This window comes from Chiloscyllium punctatum, chromosome 3, assembly GCF_047496795.1.
Source record: "Chiloscyllium punctatum isolate Juve2018m chromosome 3, sChiPun1.3, whole genome shotgun sequence".
Taxonomy (NCBI): Eukaryota; Metazoa; Chordata; class Chondrichthyes; order Orectolobiformes; family Hemiscylliidae; genus Chiloscyllium; species Chiloscyllium punctatum.
The window spans coordinates 153,491,342-153,509,501 of NC_092741.1; the positions used below are offsets into that span (position 1 = coordinate 153,491,342).

General features: G+C 41.2%; 1 protein-coding gene across 1 annotated transcript; it reads left to right on the forward strand.

Moving 5' to 3' along the window:
* The first annotated feature begins 712 nt into the window (after positions 1-712).
* kcns3a (potassium voltage-gated channel, delayed-rectifier, subfamily S, member 3a) lies at positions 713-15,991 on the forward strand. The gene is made up of 2 exons (XM_072562668.1): positions 713-857; positions 13,998-15,991. Exon 2 carries the CDS (start codon positions 14,062-14,064, stop codon positions 15,547-15,549), a length of 1,488 nt encoding a protein of 495 aa, XP_072418769.1. The 5' UTR covers positions 713-857; positions 13,998-14,061; the 3' UTR covers positions 15,550-15,991.
* The last annotated feature ends 2,169 nt before the right edge of the window (positions 15,992-18,160 follow it).

Here is an 18,160-nt window from a genome sequence, read left to right on the forward strand (position 1 = left end):
GGTTACAAGTAACAGCAGCCTAAAAGTGTGTCACAATAAACCCCAAGCTTTTAAGGTTAGTGATGGGATGGCGTGCCAAAACATCGATCCTTGCTAGTGAGTTATTTAAATCCATCGTGTTTTCCATTCAGACACAGACGTGTGGTCTAATCTTCGTTTAGTATTCCACTCATTTACGTGACATACCGAATAGGAAAACGCACTATCGTGCATTCCTAATAAATCTTACAACTGGTTGCCTTGGATTTATTTCTCGTTTTCATGGTAAGTAAAAATCAATTGCAGTACAGGTCTTTGCGCAGAAAATACAGCGGGATTTTGACATTCTGCTCAACCAGTTTTGAAGGTTTTGTCAAGGGATGCAAGATGGGACAATTTCCCTACTTTGTAATCCCGGAATAGCGCCGGCACCGTCCTTGCAGATACGCCGTTCAGTTGTTACTGACAAAAGTCTTCCTCAGCGCTGTGTTACAGCCCCTTCTACACTGATCAGGACCATTGCAACAAATGTCAGTTCGCTGAACGGAACGGCAAACATTTCATTTTACCCGATGGGGTTGGGGTGGGGGTGGGGGGGGGAGAGAGAGAGAGAGCCAATCAAACCGAACGAAAAGGTAAAGGACAGACCAGCCACCGAGCGAACGAGCCAAGTCCCGCCTCCAGATATAAACTGGTGTTCAGTCTGCAATATCAGCAGGCAGCAGCAGCTTGGGGTGGAGTATGGGCGGCGTGGATGCTTCAAGTCAAATCCGTTGTATTCGGCCAGGATGTACTCCCACTGGTTTTGTGTATTTTTGCAACTACATGGTGAAAGCGTATCTTTGGACAAAAGCTATAATATCAAAATCCAGAGAAAGGTAATACACATGTACATGCAATTCTTATATTTCAAAGTTGCCAGTGTGCTTAAGTCCTTGCTCGGATTGTTCATTTGTATGGGGTTTTTTGTAGGATGCTGAGGGGTGAGCTTTCGTGGCTTGAGATTTAACCTGATGAGGTGTGTTACATGACAGATTTTGCTCTTCCAGCACCACTAATCCAGATTAAAGACGTCGTTAATACACCCATCTTCCAAAAGTCTTGCAGCACTCGCTCACACATTAGCCACGGTTTAGGCTTTGCATTTCTGGTTAAGGGCATTGCCTGTATACATCAGCGTGATCAAAGTTTTCTCGCATTCTCTCAGGTATTTACTACACTCCCATAACTTAGTGTCTTAGATCTTAGTTGAGTTTAGCTTCAGTTTCGAGTCAGTATAATTGGCTGTTCGCAATGTATTTGTGCATTTTATAGAGTTGCACTTTTGCAACCATTTAACTGCGTTAAGGTGTCTAGACGATTTTAAACAGCTTTCTGAAATCCGTGTCCCATGAATCCCCCTCCACTTTTCGCTAAACCACTGACTCTCCATCATCCCTTCGTTATTTAAGCGTATTTATTTTCTCACGACACGTCTCCTTCTATATGTTGTAATTTTCCCTGACGTTGATACATTTTCCAGAATGTTACATCCTGTAAGTTTCGAGTTCAAAAGTAACCAATCAAACTCACTGAAAATCATCTAGCAGTAGTCATGTTTTATTTTAAAAAGTTGTCAAAATGCTGATATTCCGTCAACATTTGAGTCAGTCGCCTGGTTTAAGATTCCAAGTCCAGTCTTGTTAAATTATTCAGATGCACATGAATGCAAATAGTATGTTGGTGCTGCATTCAGCAGTTTCAAAGCACGTTCACCAGTTATAAACGCCAGATAATAATTGTTTAAATGTCATGGTATTTATCTGATGGAATGGTCCTTTTTGCAACGTTCGCAGTACCCTCTAACTTGACAAATTTAGGGTAGATGAGAGGGACCCCGATGAGCGAGAACGGGAGCTGCAGAAACTCCTCTCCCTGGGCAGCTGGCTCGGGGTAACCGAGTGGGGAAATAGCAAGAAGTTCTGCGGTTGTAAACCAACAGCGTGTATTACCAGGGGTGCCCGAAAGTGAGGCCCCTCTGTTCTCAAGCACTTAGGATGGGGAAACTACAGAGAAAACAAATCGATAGTTACATTCAGGAAGGAATTCTATGAGGCTGCAGTTGTATTGTTAAATTGTTAATTTAGTTATTTGGGAATTGGTGAGAGATATCGACGTGTTCATTGTGAGTTCATTACGACCGTTATTCCGATGTGAGGCTGTTTGTTAGACCCTTCCTAAAAGTGGTATAATGCTTTCAGGGTGATGACTGTGACTGCCTTTTCTTCTGATTCGCCCTTCGACTTTGTTCCAAGGGGAATTCGTGGGCCAGCGGTGAAAATTCCCGGGTCAGCATTGCTCCCTAGACCATTTCTCATCCGTGCTCTGCATTTCTTTCCAACTTGCATTAGAAACATCGCTGTTCATAAACCCTGCAAGCAGTTCTTTCAAGTGATTGGAAGCAAACTATTTCCTTTTTAAATTATTAAATGATTCGTTGTTAAACATTTCAGCGTTTGATTTTAATGGGTTCTGTTGTTATATAAAGTCAACAGTCCGCTTTCTCTCTAAGATATTCAGATGCCTTGGGACAATATTTTCATTATTTTGCGTGACTTTACCAACGCTGAATAGCAGGAAGTATGTTTAGTGCAATCCAAGGATAATATCTGACGGTCCAGAATTAGCCGGAAAAATAGTGGAGAATTCATGGGCCACTGTTTAAGAAGCTTCTCCATCCTAAGCAATTTATTGCAGGGCAAAACTATGGCATAGATTTTAAATGACCCAGACATTGAAAATTTTACCAACTCCACCATTTGACTTTTAAAATCAGAAGTACCGTTGTTAACTCCCCCAGTGAGTGTGAAACAGTTCCTGGATTTGCACCATGATTATGAATCATTACTGAAGAAAGTTAGGATTGCATTTCAAGGCGAAATGGGGTGATTTATAGTCTTGGAAGGTCACTGAACCCTGGAGGCTCAAAAAGGGAATGCATTCAAACTGTGAACTCTTACAGAAAGTGCAGTATTCGCCCACAAGCTTTCAACATTTAAATATTTATGTTTTCATACTTTCCTCTTTTCTGAACATCCTGTCTACTTTTTCTTTAGTTTGTTTAATTCGTATATCCTTTGCCTAATGTTTGCTGTTTTCTTCTGGTACTTTTGCATTTACTCAGTACCATTATTTGGCAAGGTCCCAGATGTCCAGTTCAACATCTTTTTATGTTAGTAGCTCACACTCCAAACAATAATTAGCGAAATCATGGAACTCAGTGGTGCTGCATCAAAATCCCTGACTCCAACACATTTTGGGACAATATGTGAGTTCTGACAAAAAAATCATTGATCTAAAACTTTCTCTATCCATAGCCACTGCTTAACATGAAGAGTTTCTTGTTAGTATTTTCTGTTGTCTTTTCAGTAGTATTCCCCAGTAATTTGCTCTTATAGTAGATGTGTTATTCTGTCGTGCAGACATGAGTTCTATTGCCTGGCAGCAGTATGACACATTAACCATATTAAAACACAGTCACTTCAAGTGATTTTGTCTTTTGTGGATCCTCTTAACGATAATGCTACAAGTAGCTACTTTAACACTTGCAACCTTTTTTTAGGATCAGGTACAAAACCCCAATGTAAATGTCACTTTTTATTTCTGAATTTTTATTGATAATATAATAGGACTTTTGCAGTTGACAGGGTGACCCAGCAGCATATGCAGACGTTGCTTCTCTTTTGTATGGTTAAATCGTTCACTGATGAAACTTGCTCAAGTGTTGAGCCATGTTTTGAGACTTCAGCTGTGATGCAAACATTATAGAATAGTGACCATGTTGTGTGGATGTTGGAAATACATTTATTACTGTCACATTAATAAATATATTTTTGAATAAATGATATCCAACATTTTGTGTAACACTTCTGATTTATTTTTACACTTCAGTGACCTATCCATTGACTTAACAGCTGCAATAAATGTCATTACTAAGGACAACTAGCTCAAAAAAATGCAAAATTCTAATTTAACAGCTGAACAATGCTAACAGCTCTGCAATTTCTTTTCTCACTACTCTTCAATGAATTCATCAATAGGAACTTTTTGATTTTTTTTTGGAAGGAAAACATTCAATGCTTAGAAAATTCTGAGGGAGAGACAAAATTAACAGGAGGAATTTAGTGTAACCCCATGGTATGTTTAGGGATGAGGAGGGTTATGCATTTAATGGGGGGAGAAGATGCTTTGTGGGATTGTGCCATCTTTCTGCCCCTGTGTAATTGATCCATAGTAGGAAGGCTCTCCCACCCAGCTGCTGAGGTAGAAAATGGGGAATTAATTTTCACTGGAGTATCTGATCCCACTGGCCAGCTTTCACTGCTGTTCAGATTGCGGCAGCCAGCAGAATGGATGCACAAAAAGCCCAATAATAACAACCTCTTTTGGGTATGATGGTTTGATCTAGGCAGTGATAGGAGTCCTTCATTGTCTGTGTGATTTAGCCAGGAACCTGGCATCAGGAATTGGAAAAGATTGAGACCCACTCACCTGCCCTTTCCTCTGATCTCCTGCCCACTCCGTCTCTCCCTGTGACTCCCCACTGTGAGACCTTCATCCTATCTGCACTCACCTGAGCCCCAGGTCTCTTGGTGATCCTGGGTCTCTGGTGGGTACATTACCAGCACCTGTCCCATTATCAGTGCCTACAATGGGGAGTTGCTATTCCTCTGAGTCTCCTGATAGGGAGTTAACAGAGTGAGCCTTTCCCAGCAGTGTGATGTGAAGCCTTTAATGGCTCCCTGACTGAGAGGTGAAATCTCAGTTACCCCTGTTCAATTAAGTAATGTTTCTGTAGGTAATCATTCAGCAGAACCCGGTAGACCATCCTTTAACAATATAAATATTATTACATTTGAACAGTGACTTTCAGAAACTTGGGACTTCCCAAAGCAAACTTCGGCAGTTATTGTTTAGAGAATGGAATATAAAAGTAGGGAAGTGTTGTTGGAATTGTACAATGCATTGGACAGATTGCGTCTGGAGCACTGTGCATAGATTTGGTCCCTTCACTTCAGGAATCATATAATTACATTGGAGGCAGTTCAGAGAAAGCTCAATAGATTGATTCCATAGATGAGGGGTTTGTGTTATGAAGAGAGATTGAGCAGTTGAGGCCTGTTCTGTCTGGAATTTATGAGGATGATTGCAGGTCTAATTGAGGTACATAAGATGCTAAAGGGGATTGACAAAATAAATGTAGAAAGGACATTTCCCCTTGTTCAGCAATCTAGAATGAGAGGTCAGAGGTTTAGGATCTGTAGAGTTCACCCGTCCAATAGGCATTGGGTCATTGAATAAATTTGAGGAAAGAGACCGGGTTTTAATTAGCAATGGGTTCTGGGGAGCAGCAGAAGAGTGCAGTAGAAGCCAAGGTGTGATTAGTCTCACTCATACCAGGTTTGAAGGGCTAAGTTGCCTACTCTGGTTTTTGTGTTCTTATAGAGGGGGTGAGCTCAGATTACTGTGTCCTATTGGGGAGGAGGGAACCTCAGGCAGTGCATCATTCCCTCCTTACTGCGTTGAAGCAGCAACATGGAATTTGTTCCCAAATTTGTGGAATGGGATTTGAACTTTACTTCCTAACTCTGAGGAAAGGGGATGTAGCAGTGGGTGTTCAGTGCTAGCAACTGAACCACAGGTGACACAGCTAAGGATTATTAAGGACAAGGACCCCAGGCCTTTATCCTCCAATGGAATGTTCATTATATACAGTAACAACACAAACATACAAGTGAATAACGCAATATCTTGTAAAATTTAAAAGAGAACTTATGTCTCAGACCCTCGAGTGAGTTGCTGGGGAACAAAATACCTGTAGTTGTTCTTTGGTTTGTATTACATTCCCCTTATCTTCTTGGCAGTCACATTAAAGTGTTATTCAGTCAAACTCAGCACTAGGGCTTGACATGTTGCTGTTATAGCAGTATGTTAACCATTGGCATGTTTGAAATACATCTATTCACTCCTTCAGCAAGAGATAACAATACTAATAAAACTTGGACTATATATTACTGTTACTTCGATACAAGAGGAAAAGCATATTAGTTTGGCAATCTCTTTTGAGTGCTTCCCAGATGCCAAGTGAGGCAATGTGCTTTCTGCAAAAGATCTTTGTGGGCTGGTGATCAGATGCACGTCATGATATGAGACTCTTGGACACAGTTGCAATATTGGCCATTCCTCACCTTGCAGTTGTGGATGAGTGGTTGCATCATCCTTCACCTGTGCTGAGTCAGTCGAATGTTGTCTATCATCTTGGAGGGTTATCAAATGCTTTCATGATGGGTTTCCAAGTCTTCACGAACACGGATGTTCATGTTAATCATCATGCTTTCCATTTTGTGGAGCACATTGGCATTGTGGTGGATGGGGTGAAATGGAGTTTGGCACTCCTAATGCTATCCCCACTGGTCTTCTGTCAGTGTATGGCAACTGCAGTATCATGAAGCAGTATTTTGTGGATAGACTTCACCCACTTCTGCATTGCAAAGTTGTTCTGGCTGTAGTTTCTCATGCTAGCATGTTTGTTGACAAGTTTCTTTTACCCAACGTTATTGAGGTAACACCTATATGTGAGGTGCAAGTTTAAAAAAAACTCTGCTCAGCAATGGTGAGCTGGTATTTGTTGCAAACACCCGTCATGTCTTTTTGAAGGAAAGAAATGTGTCATCTCTTTCCTGGTCTGGCCTTTGTTACCTCCGAACCACACGGAATCAGTGTTGATTTCACTAGTTTCCTGATCTTCCCTCCCCGCACCTTATCCCAGATCCAACCTTCCAACTCAGCACCAGTCTCTTAAACTGTCCTACCTGTCCACCTTCCTTCCCACCTATCCGCTCCACCCTCCTCTCCGACCTATCACCATCATCCCCACCCTTATCTACCGATCACATTCCCTGCTACCTTCCCCCTCACTCCACTCCCTTCCTATTTATCTCTCAGCCCTCTTGCCTCACCCCCCCTCCCCCCACATTCCTGGTGAAGCGCTTATGCTCAAAACATTGACACCCCTGTTGCTTGGATGCTGCCTGACTGGCTGTGCTTCTCCAGCGCTACACTTTTTGACTCAGAACTACAACTACAACAGTCTGGTTGACTTTTTACCACATTCTGAAAGGGCCTGGCAAACTGCTCAATTGTTGACAAGGTGGCTCACTATCACCACCTTCTCAAAGGCAATTGGGGATTTAAAATCAATGCTGACTTTGCTAGTGACACCCACAGCCTATGGATGTATGAGAAAAGGGTTGTTGTGGTTGTGTTCGCCGAGCTGGGAATTTGTGTTGCAGACGTTTCGTCCCCTGTCTAGGTGACATCCTCAGTGCTTGGGAGCCTCCTGTGAAGCACTTCTGTGATGTTTCCTTCGGCATTTATAGTAGCTTGTCTCTGCCACTTCTGGTTGTCAGTTCCAGCTGTCCGTTGCAGTGGTCGGTATATTGGGTCCAGGTCGATGTGCTTATTGATTGAATCTGTGGATGAGTGCCATGCCTCTAGGAATTCCCTGGCTGTTCTCTGTTTGGCTTGTCCTATAATAGTCTCACAAACTTTAATGAGAAAAGGGTGTTAATTAACATAAGAAGATTTGTGGGATTGATTGATTGTTCAAAGCTTCAGAACATAGTTTTGCACCATATAGAGTTGTACGAGCATAGCTCCAATCTTCAGCTGTTTATGAAATTCAGCCTCTGTTGGAAGTATGTGCAAGGCTCGCTCAGAGCAAACTCTTCCTTCTCTGGCCAACTTCCAGCGTTTGGGAGGGCACTTTGTAAAACTCTTGTTATCTGGTTAGGGCTGAATGATTTGCCAATTTTTAAACTGTAGACAGAAGACAATGGGATAAACGCTTTTGGGATTGTTGCCTGGTTTTCCTACCTTTGTAAGATAGCAATGACTTTGGATTTACACTGCATTCTAGGATTATTCTTGTGTCTCAAGGATGTTTGAGGTGAGTGTTGAGAGTCAAATCCATCTAACTGGGCCTTGGTTCTTGATAGATGTCAGTGAACTAGTGGCCTTGCCAGAATTGTGAATCAATCTGTAGGTGCTTGGTGTGTGTGTGTGTGTATGTGTGTGCCAGCTGGAGATGACTGAATACCACAAGAAATGTCCTGGGTTGAAAATCTTGAACAGATTGAAATTAAGGTGGCTAGATTTAGAGAGAATTCCAATGTGTGGCTAATACCACTGGAGCTAATTGTAGGGTTAAGGCAGGCACAGATTAATGAACAGAGTTACCAAGCCAAGATGTTTCATACAAATATGCACCTCTCCCAGTAAAATTGGCCTTAATGCAGAAAACCCACAAACAATCACTGGATCATTAGAACATAAGAACTAGGAGCAGGAAAAGGCCATTCTGCCCCTTGAGCCTGCTCCTGCTCCTCAATAGGATCACAATTGATCTCATTTTGGCCTTGACTTTACTTTCCTGCTCACTCTCTATAATCCTTTGAATTAGTAGTAATTAAAAATCTGTCTAACCCCTCTTTAAATTTACTTAGTGCTCCCAGCATCTACTGTGGTAGTGAATTCCATGGATTCACAATCCTTTAAGAGAAGTATTTTTTCCTCATCTGTTTTAAACCTGCTACCCCTTATCCTCAAACTGTGACTTCCTATTTTAGATTGACCCACATAAAAAAATCCTTTTTATGTCTATTTTGTCAACCCCCCCCCCCCCCCCCCCCCCCCCCCCCCTTTAGCATCATATATACTTCAATTTGATTTCCTCTCATTCTTCTAAATTCCAGAAAGTATATGCTCAATCTCTGTTCATAAAACAAACCCCTCATCTCTGGAATCAATTGAGTGAAGCTGCCTGTAATGCAACAACGTTCCTCAAGTAAAGAGACCAAAGCTGTATGCAATATGCTCAAGCAGTCTCACTAATGCCTTGTACAGTTCCAGCAACACTTCCCTAAGTTTATGCTCTCTTTCTTGAGCAATAAATGCCAAAATTCCATTTGTCATTCTTATTACCTGCACCTGAGATGAGCTTTCAGTGATTCATGGACAAGGACACCCATATCCCTCTGCATTGATGTATTATTAAGTTTTTCATCATATAGATAATAAGTTAATGTTTTATTCCTTTGATCAAAATGGATAACCCCACACTTATCCAAAATATCAATATTCTTACATATAAAAGCATTCCCAGAAGTACCTGAGGTACAGTCAGCATTTCCATGACAAGACAAAAGTGAGGACTGCAGATGCTGGAAACCAGAGTTGAGGTTAGAGTGGTTCTGAAAAAGCACAGCAGGTCAGGCAGCATCCGAGGAGAAGGAAAATCGACATTTCGCGCAAAAGGCTCTTCATCAGGAATTTCCACTACAAGGAGCAACATCAACAGTAGTTGAGGACTTTCAGCTTAACCATAATCTCATTGAATGGCAGAGCAGCCTTGATGAGCTGATTGACCTGCTTCTACCCCTATGCTCTATGGTCTTTACTGCTGGTGGTTCTTCAGTCCAATCTGTATTTTGGATTTCTGATTGATTTGATCAGCAAGAGTCCTGATGATAGTGTGGTTACTTCGGAATTCAGTTAAAACCAAGCTGACCAGCAGCAAGGGGACCATCACCACTTACAGGCTATTGTTTTTCGATGTCCAAGCCCTGTAAGAGAATGCAGAACAGCGGAGAAGTGCAGAACAAAGAACAAAGAAGCAATAAAGAACAATACAGCACAGGAACAGGCCTTGTGGTCCTCTAAGCCTGTGCCATCACATTTTACCCTTCCATACTAAAACGGTCTTCACTTACAGGATCCATATCCCTCTATTCTCTTCCTGTTCATGTATCCGTCCAGGTGCTTCTTGAATGCTGCTATTATTCCACCACCTCCTCTGGCAGTGTGTACCAGGCACTCGCCACCCTTTGTGTGAAAAACTTGCCTTACACATCTCTTTGAAACTCCCCCCACACCCCTGGTACCTTGAGCCTGTGTCCCCTCGTACTTTCCACTCTATCCACGCCACTCACAATCTTATAAAGTGCTATTAGGTCACCCCTCAACCTCCTGCATTCCAGTGATAACAAACCCAGTCTATCCAACCTTTCTTCATAGCGAAAATCCGCCATCCCAGACAACATGCTGGTAAACCTTTTCTGTACCCTCTCCAAAGCATCCACATCCTTCTGGTAATGTGGTGATCTGAACTGTACACAATATTCCAAGTGTGACCTAACGAAAGTTCTGTAAAACTGCAGCATAACTTGTTTATCTTGATACTCAATACCGAATGAAGGCGAGCAGGCCATAGACCTTTTTTATTACCTTATCTACCTGCACTGCCATCTTCAGTGATGTATGGAGCTGCACACCCAGATCCCCCTGCAAAACAGTGCTGTAAGGGTTCTGCCATTCACTGCAGCTCCACGGATACCATATCAGCACAGGCAGAAGATAATCTTCCACTGTTTGTTTGAAAGCATTGTTGCAAAAAGCCTCAAAAAGACTTGTATTGCCAAATGTTGCATCCAATCATGCATGCACTTGCAGCCTGCAGAAATACGTCCTGCCGCTAAGACAGGCCGTCCTGGCTATGTTTCATCAGTCACTGTCAAAAGTACCTGCCTTGAAGCACCTTCACTTCTGGATTTGTCCAGGATTCATTTAGTGATACCTGTGGGACCTTGCAATTGGTGGCAGACAGATACAGAATGCAGATGATTGATTACTTCTTTGCCATGGCCTGACAGTTCAATGAACTGTATCTTCAATAGTATCAGACAGAATAAACGAATGAGTGTGTGAGACTGTGGCTGTGATTGACTTTCCACATATTGCACTTAAAATGACCATCGATTATCAAGGGTATTTGTCAACCACCAGGCTTTCCCCTCCTTCAAGGTTCAAATGGTGTGCAAGCACAAAAACGTGTTTATTTAGGCAAGAGGAGCCAGTGTTGGACTGGGGTGGATAAAGTTAAAAATCACACAACACCAGGTTACAATCCAACAGGTTTATTTGGAGCAGCTAGCTTTTGGAACGCTGTTCCTTCATCAGCTACCTAATGAAGGAGCAGCACTCTGAAAGCTAGTGCTTCCAAATAAGCCTGTTGGACTATAACCTAGTGTTGTGTGATTTTTAACTTTATGTAGGCATGCACAGTATTCACATGTGGCTTCCATGATGCTTTTGTCCTGCAGTAGTTCACCCTCACTACCTCTTTGCACCTCCATGTTGATTCGCCACTGCTGGCTTTGAACTGAGGACTACTCACTTAAAAAGTAGCACCACTCAAATTATTGAGGAAGGAGATTTAAATAGTGGTACAATGAATGTTGTGGGCCCTTATGGTGCTGTGATAGCATCCCTACCTGTGAGCCAGGAGTCCCCAGTTCAAGTCCCACCTGCTCCAGAGGTGTGTAATAATAACACCTCCAAACAAGTTGATTTGAAAATACCTACAATGAATATTGTGTGACCACCATATTAGTCATCGACGAAGTTGTTGGCATACTGAAGGTGCATTTAGTAAAGGAATTAAGGGTTAAAGTGAGAGGGTGGGTAAGTGGAGCTGAGGCCACAAGCAGATTAGCCATGATCTTATTGAATGGCGAAACAGGCTTGAAGGGCCAGATGGCCTACTCCTGCTCCTAGTTCTTATGTTCCTATGTTTAGCTTCCTGAGTATGGCTGGACGTGTCCTTCAATGGGCAGGGGCTTCAGATCAGTTATGGTGTATTGAGTTGTGCAACACATAACAATAAGGTTTGGATTTGTTGGAGGAGCACAGAGGCCTAAAGTTTCTTGATGGATCATTCTTAGGAAGTAAAAGATTGTAAGAGGGAGGGGCAGGGTAATGAGGGACTGAAACATTATTTGAGCAGCATACCATCAGCTCCACACATTGCTGCCTGAGATACCCTCATTATTACTAAGTTCAATAAAGTTCCGCCTGTGAGCCATTTAATACACTTCATGGCCAAATGCAAAAGCCACTTTGGCTCTCCTGCACAATGCCACTTAGGCAAATCCTTTCTGCAAACAGCCTGGACTCCATTGGAATTACCTGGGAAATTGACTATTCCAATAGGCAACTGGAACCCTCTGAAAGTATCCATTTAAATCAGGGAATTTGGAGGGTTCTGCTGAAATGAAAGAAATACCTACTCAGGAAAGTTAGATGATTAAAACATAGACTAACACTTGGGTAACTGTTTAACTGACCCTCTAATTTAACCTGCCCAGCTTCACCTTTAAACCCCCAGTCCCTATTCCAATACTACTGTTTACTGTCCACCCTCCTGCCTCCATAAGACCCTCCCCTGTCTTCCAGAACCACTCCACTACTGACAGACTAGTCCCTTTTCCCTGCCAGACCCAATACCCTGTAGCTAACCTTACCTAAACACTCCAATACTCACCTGGCCCCATTTCCATCTTGCTTCATAGCACCCTACCCATGTGCCACTGCACCCACCTGACATTGTAACCACCTGCCACTGCACCCACCTGCCACTGCACCCACCTGACATCGTACCCACCTGACATTGTACACATTCAGATCCCAACCAACTGAGACCCTGACATCCTACTTTCGTGGCATCCTGACCTCTGACTTGGCTTATACACATGCCCTTTCACAGGACTGTTAAAGTGTCTGTCTGTGACACTGGACATTTAAATCATGGAATAAAGCAGCTACCACGGTGAGAAAGGGAGAGAGATTTGACTTCCCTTGAATATCCTGCATTAAGAGGGATCTGTTGCATTTAAAGTAGGTTTTACATTTCTGAAGGAGCTTTGATCAGAATCTTCTGTCAGAAATGCTGTGTCCCTTTTTTAAATTTGAAGGTAGGAGTGGAGTTGCAATCTGACTGTGACCTCAAAGCTTGTCCACCATCTACAAGGCACAAGTCAGGAATGTTATGGAATGCCCCCCATTGCCTGGATGGGGGAAGCTCCAACAACACTCCAACAAGAAGCTCGATACCATCATGACAAAGCAGCCCACTTGATTGATACCACATTCACAAACATCCACTCCCTCCACTAAAAGTAGCAGCAGTGTGTACTATCTACAAGATGCACTTCGGAAGTTCACCAAAGATCCTCAGATAGCACCTTCCAAATCCATCTAGTAGGACAAGGGCAGCAGGTACATGAGAATACATGGAAGTTCTCCTCCAAGCCACTCACCATCCTGACTTGGAAATATATCGCCGTGCCTTCACTGTTGCTGGGTCAAATTCCTGGAATTCCCTCCCTAAGGGCATTGTGGGTCAACCTACAACACATGGACTGCAGCAGTTCAAGAAGACAGTTCATCACTACACTCTCAAGGTCAACTAAGGACAGGCAATAAATACTGGCCAGCCAGTGATGCCCACATCCCACAAATGAATTTTAAAAACTGAAAAGGTTCAGTGTGCTGTATCTGCCTGGTTTAAAAGTTTGACAAGTTCTCAGTGTATATTCAAAGAGATTTTGCAAAATAAATTAATCTATCTACTTTTCTTTAAGTTTGCCAATGCTATCCATTCCATAGGCTCTTTGGTTATTTGTTCCAATAAGTTTGTCAGCTTACATATGAATACTTGAATCCAAATGGTTATTCAATTACATGATTTATCTAATCATTGTTGCTTTGAAATTTTAGTTGGCAATGATAGTGGATAAATGTTTGATACTCAATGACATTTTTATTGATAACGTTAAGTCTGTACTGAAAAGTAAACAAGCTTCAATTGCGAATATAACCACCTGTTTGACCTTTTAGGTCTTTATCTGTTTATTATTTTACCTATTTTGATGGATTGGTTAACTATTGTGGAAGATAATATTTGCATCTCTGTATCCAATTTTACCTTGATGGCGATGAGTGTTAATACCTTACTGTTCATTAGCTTTTGGGATCTTTGGGTGTTTTATGATCTCTATGTTTTAAAGTGGTATTAAATAATTCTTACTATGTCCTTCTCTTTTACAACTGTGTATTGTTAAGTAACAACTGCTGTATTTTAGGTCTAAGATGTCCATTATTTCCAAATATTAAATGGAAGCAACAAATCGATAAGGACTTGGCGACATGGTTTACGGGCAGATGTTCGAAAGGACAGCGGCTGATCATGAACTTGTCAATATAAATGTGGGAGGATACAAGCAGAGAGTTGACCAAGGTACCTTGCAGCGATTTCCTCAAACAAGGTTAGGAAGGCTACTGAACTGTGACACCGAGGAGGCTATTTTAGAGCTCTGTGATGATTACAATGTTGTGGATAAGGAATATTACTTTGATCGGAATCCATGCTTATTCCGCTACATTTTGAACTTCTATTACACTGGAAAACTTCATGTCATGGAGGAACTGTGTGCATTTTCTTTCAGCCAAGAAATTGAGTACTGGGGAATTAATGAACTTTTTATTGACTCCTGCTGCAGCAACAGATACCAAGAGAGAAAGGTGGACAAAGATTGGGAACAGAAAAGTGATGAAAGTATCGATTCTTCCTTTGAAGAACTATCAGCCTTGGATAAAGATTTGGATAAATTTGACAGCATGTGGTGTGGGAATGTAAGAAAGAATGTATGGCTCAGATTAGAAAATCCTGGATACTCGCTTTTGGCCAAAGCATTGGCAGTTTTATCTTTAAGTGTTGTCCTTACATCCATTGTGGCGATGTGCATTCACAGCATGCACGAGTTCCAACAGTTTGATGAGGATGACAAAGAGATTGTTCATCCTGCACTTGAAGGATTGGAGATTGCATGTATAGTTTGGTTCACTGCGGAGTTCATTGCAAGATTTACAGTTGCGCCTTGTCTTAAGAAATTCTTCAAAAACCCCTTGAATATCATTGATTTTGTTTCCATTCTACCATTCTACTTCACACTGGCTGTGGAGACGATGGATGAGGACAGCGAGGAGTTGGAAAACGTGGGTAAAGTGATTCAAATTCTTCGTCTAATGAGGATATTCCGTATCCTGAAGCTAGCCAGGCATTCAGTGGGACTACGGTCCTTGGGAGCCACGCTCAGGCACAGCTACCATGAAGTTGGGCTCTTGCTTTTGTTTTTAACAGTTGGCATCTCCATATTCTCTGTCCTTGTTTATTCTGTTGAAAAAGATGAAACTGAGTCAGGCCTTCATAGTATTCCAATGAGCTGGTGGTGGGCAACCATCAGCATGACCACAGTTGGGTATGGGGACACATATCCAGTCACTCTATTTGGAAAGCTCATAGGGACCGTCTGCATTATATGTGGGATTTTAGTGGTTGCTTTGCCCATCACTATCATTTTCAATAAATTTTCAAAGTATTATAGGAAGCATAAAATGGTGGATATTAACCACTGCAATGCAGAACTTGCAGAAGATTGTTCCTCACCTTACATGAATATTCGAAACATATATGCCAAAAATATGCATTCTCTCATAGCTAGTATCTCTTCCATGGTTAGCACCAATGCCAGTGACGATAGCACCATAGATGCCTCTAGCATTCGAGATCAAGAAACCATTCAGAACATTACTGCATTTGAGAACTGTTCAGCAAAACAGAACACTGTCAATTGACTATATTCACTGCTTTCCAATCAAAGTTGTTTTATGATTATTTATTTGTTGCATTTTGCAATACTCAGGGTATGATACGTTCGACACACAATCACTATTTAAATGATTGTAGTAGCAAAATGGAAATGAAAGAAGCATGTGAATCAATTTCCTGACTTCTATTTTATGCAAGTATACATGTTGTTAGTGTTTTGTCTCATTCTAAAATAAATGACAATGCAATAATAAACTGAGTAAAATGAAAACATAATAATGATTGTATGCCTGCAGGAATATATGATTTGATTTGATTTGATTTGTTATTCATTTTAGCAACAAGATGCAAACCAGCATAAATTATGACTGCATCTGTTTAGGAATAGTTTCCATTTCTTAAATGCGTGCAGAAAAGACTGCATGAAAAAGAAGAATATAAAATTTTAAAAATCTAATATATTCTGTACATTGGTTAACGTAATAAAGAACTTAATAAATATCCATTTAACGTACCTAGAGTAATGTGCTTTGTAATGAGATATTATTCCAAATACACAGACTACCAAATTGACAGTCAATAAGAACAAAAAAATGATCATCTCAAATTAAAAAGTAGTCATCTCTCTATAAAAGTTACCTTGGGAAGTTTTAAGTTTGTTTCGAGTTTGCAGCAGAATTCACTTTTTCAAGTACAAAGTGCACAGATACTTTATTTTCACAGTCACCTAAAGCTTGGCTTTGAAGTTGGAAGGTTCTAGATGCAAGCAGAATTCCATTGCTGTCAACCTCGGTTCAATTGTAGCAGAAGTTAAGAGTTCAGGTTCTACTTCTGAAACTTGAATAGGTAATCAGCATAACACCTCTGTGAATTACAATGAAATGATAACACTGAACAAAATGTATTGTCATTATTTCCTTGCTGTTTGTGGGATCATGCATTGTACAAGACATACGCTGCATTTTTTTCACATTTCAACAGTGACTACCTTATTGACTGGAAAACGTTCGAAATGACATAAAAGGTGTTGTGTAATTACAGTTAAAAAAATCTGAATCTCCCAAACAAAACTCAAAAAACTCAGTTGATATTTGGAGCAGGCAAATGAGAATTGAGAATGTATAAAGACCTTTTTGGTCTCCTGGCGTTTCACTTAAACTTTGTGTTCAATTTGCTTTAAAATAACCAATCTCTGGAAGGATAACAAGAGTAAGTCAGACAAAGTTCAGCCAAAATGAGTGTGATTCATTTTTGAAGATATTTCATTTTTAATCAAGGGATTACTATATTAAGCATTTCCTAGTCCACTCATCTCAGTATTTTGATCTTGATTTCAGCTAGTAGATTGATTAGAATCAAGGTCAAATATTGAGGTCAGCCTGTGGTATGTGATCTATTAACTCAATTTCTGCAGTGAAAATAACTATAATGGATTACATTTGAAAAATAGATTTTACAACATCGGAGTTTCCCTAAGTTTTTATCTTTTACATCTAGACAAATGGATTGTGACATATTGCAAATTTGTGAACTTGGTTCTTACTGAAAACTACTCACACAGAGTATGAAACTGCAATTGAAAGGATACAATTAGCATAGAGGATTATCAACAAGCAGGTTAAAATTTATTCAAAACAAGGATTGCACAGACCTTGCACAGATGAAAATGCAATTTCCAACGGTTTGAACTTGGAATGTATATAGAGTTATCAGTTACTCCATTAACAAAAAAGGCTGGAATTTTTCTTTGCCCTCAGTTCCTTTTGAACTCTGCCAAATTGAGAACTCCTTCCCCCTTTGGCAGCAATATGCAAGGTCCTCCCAGGGTTGGGGGTTTGATCACCTTTCTTGGGATCAGACTTCCTCTGTGGTCAGATGTTGTACTTTCCAACTGTTGAGAATCAGAGTCTGTCTGGACCTGTTCTTCACCAGAATTGGGGATTGGAGTGACATGCACACACACACACACACACACATACACAAACCAGTTCTAATCCACCCCCTGGAAATCATGTTCCCGCAAAGCTCCAGAATATCTCCCCGCACCCATGTTAGGAATCAGATCCTTCTTGTCACTAGGACTAAAACCTATCCCTCCATTTGGTTCTGGATTAAATGTGCCATTCTCTGAATCCTGTTTCTAAAATTTGTTCCCGAGTCCATATCACCCAACCGAAAGCCAAAATTGCCAATCATGCTCACCCATGCATAAGAAATTGTCAAAGATGAATGAACACAGAACATAGAACAGGATAGCACAGTACAGGCTCTTTGGCCCCTGATGTTGTGCTGGCCTTTTAGCCTACTCTCAGATCAGACTAAACTACATATCCTTCATTGTACTATCATCCATGTGTCTATCCAAGAGTCACTTAAATGTCCCTAATATATCTGACTCTACAGCTGTCATTGCATTCCACACACCCAGCCCTCATTGTGTAAAGAGTCTACCTCTGACATCTCCCCTAAACCTTCTTCCAATCACGGTAAAATTGTGCCCTCTCATGATAGACATTTCCACCATGGGTAAAAAGTCTCTGGCTATCCACTTTATCTAGGCCACTCAACATCTTATATGCCTCTATCAAGTCATCTCTCATCCTTCTTCACTCCAATGAGAAAAGCCCTTGTTCCCTC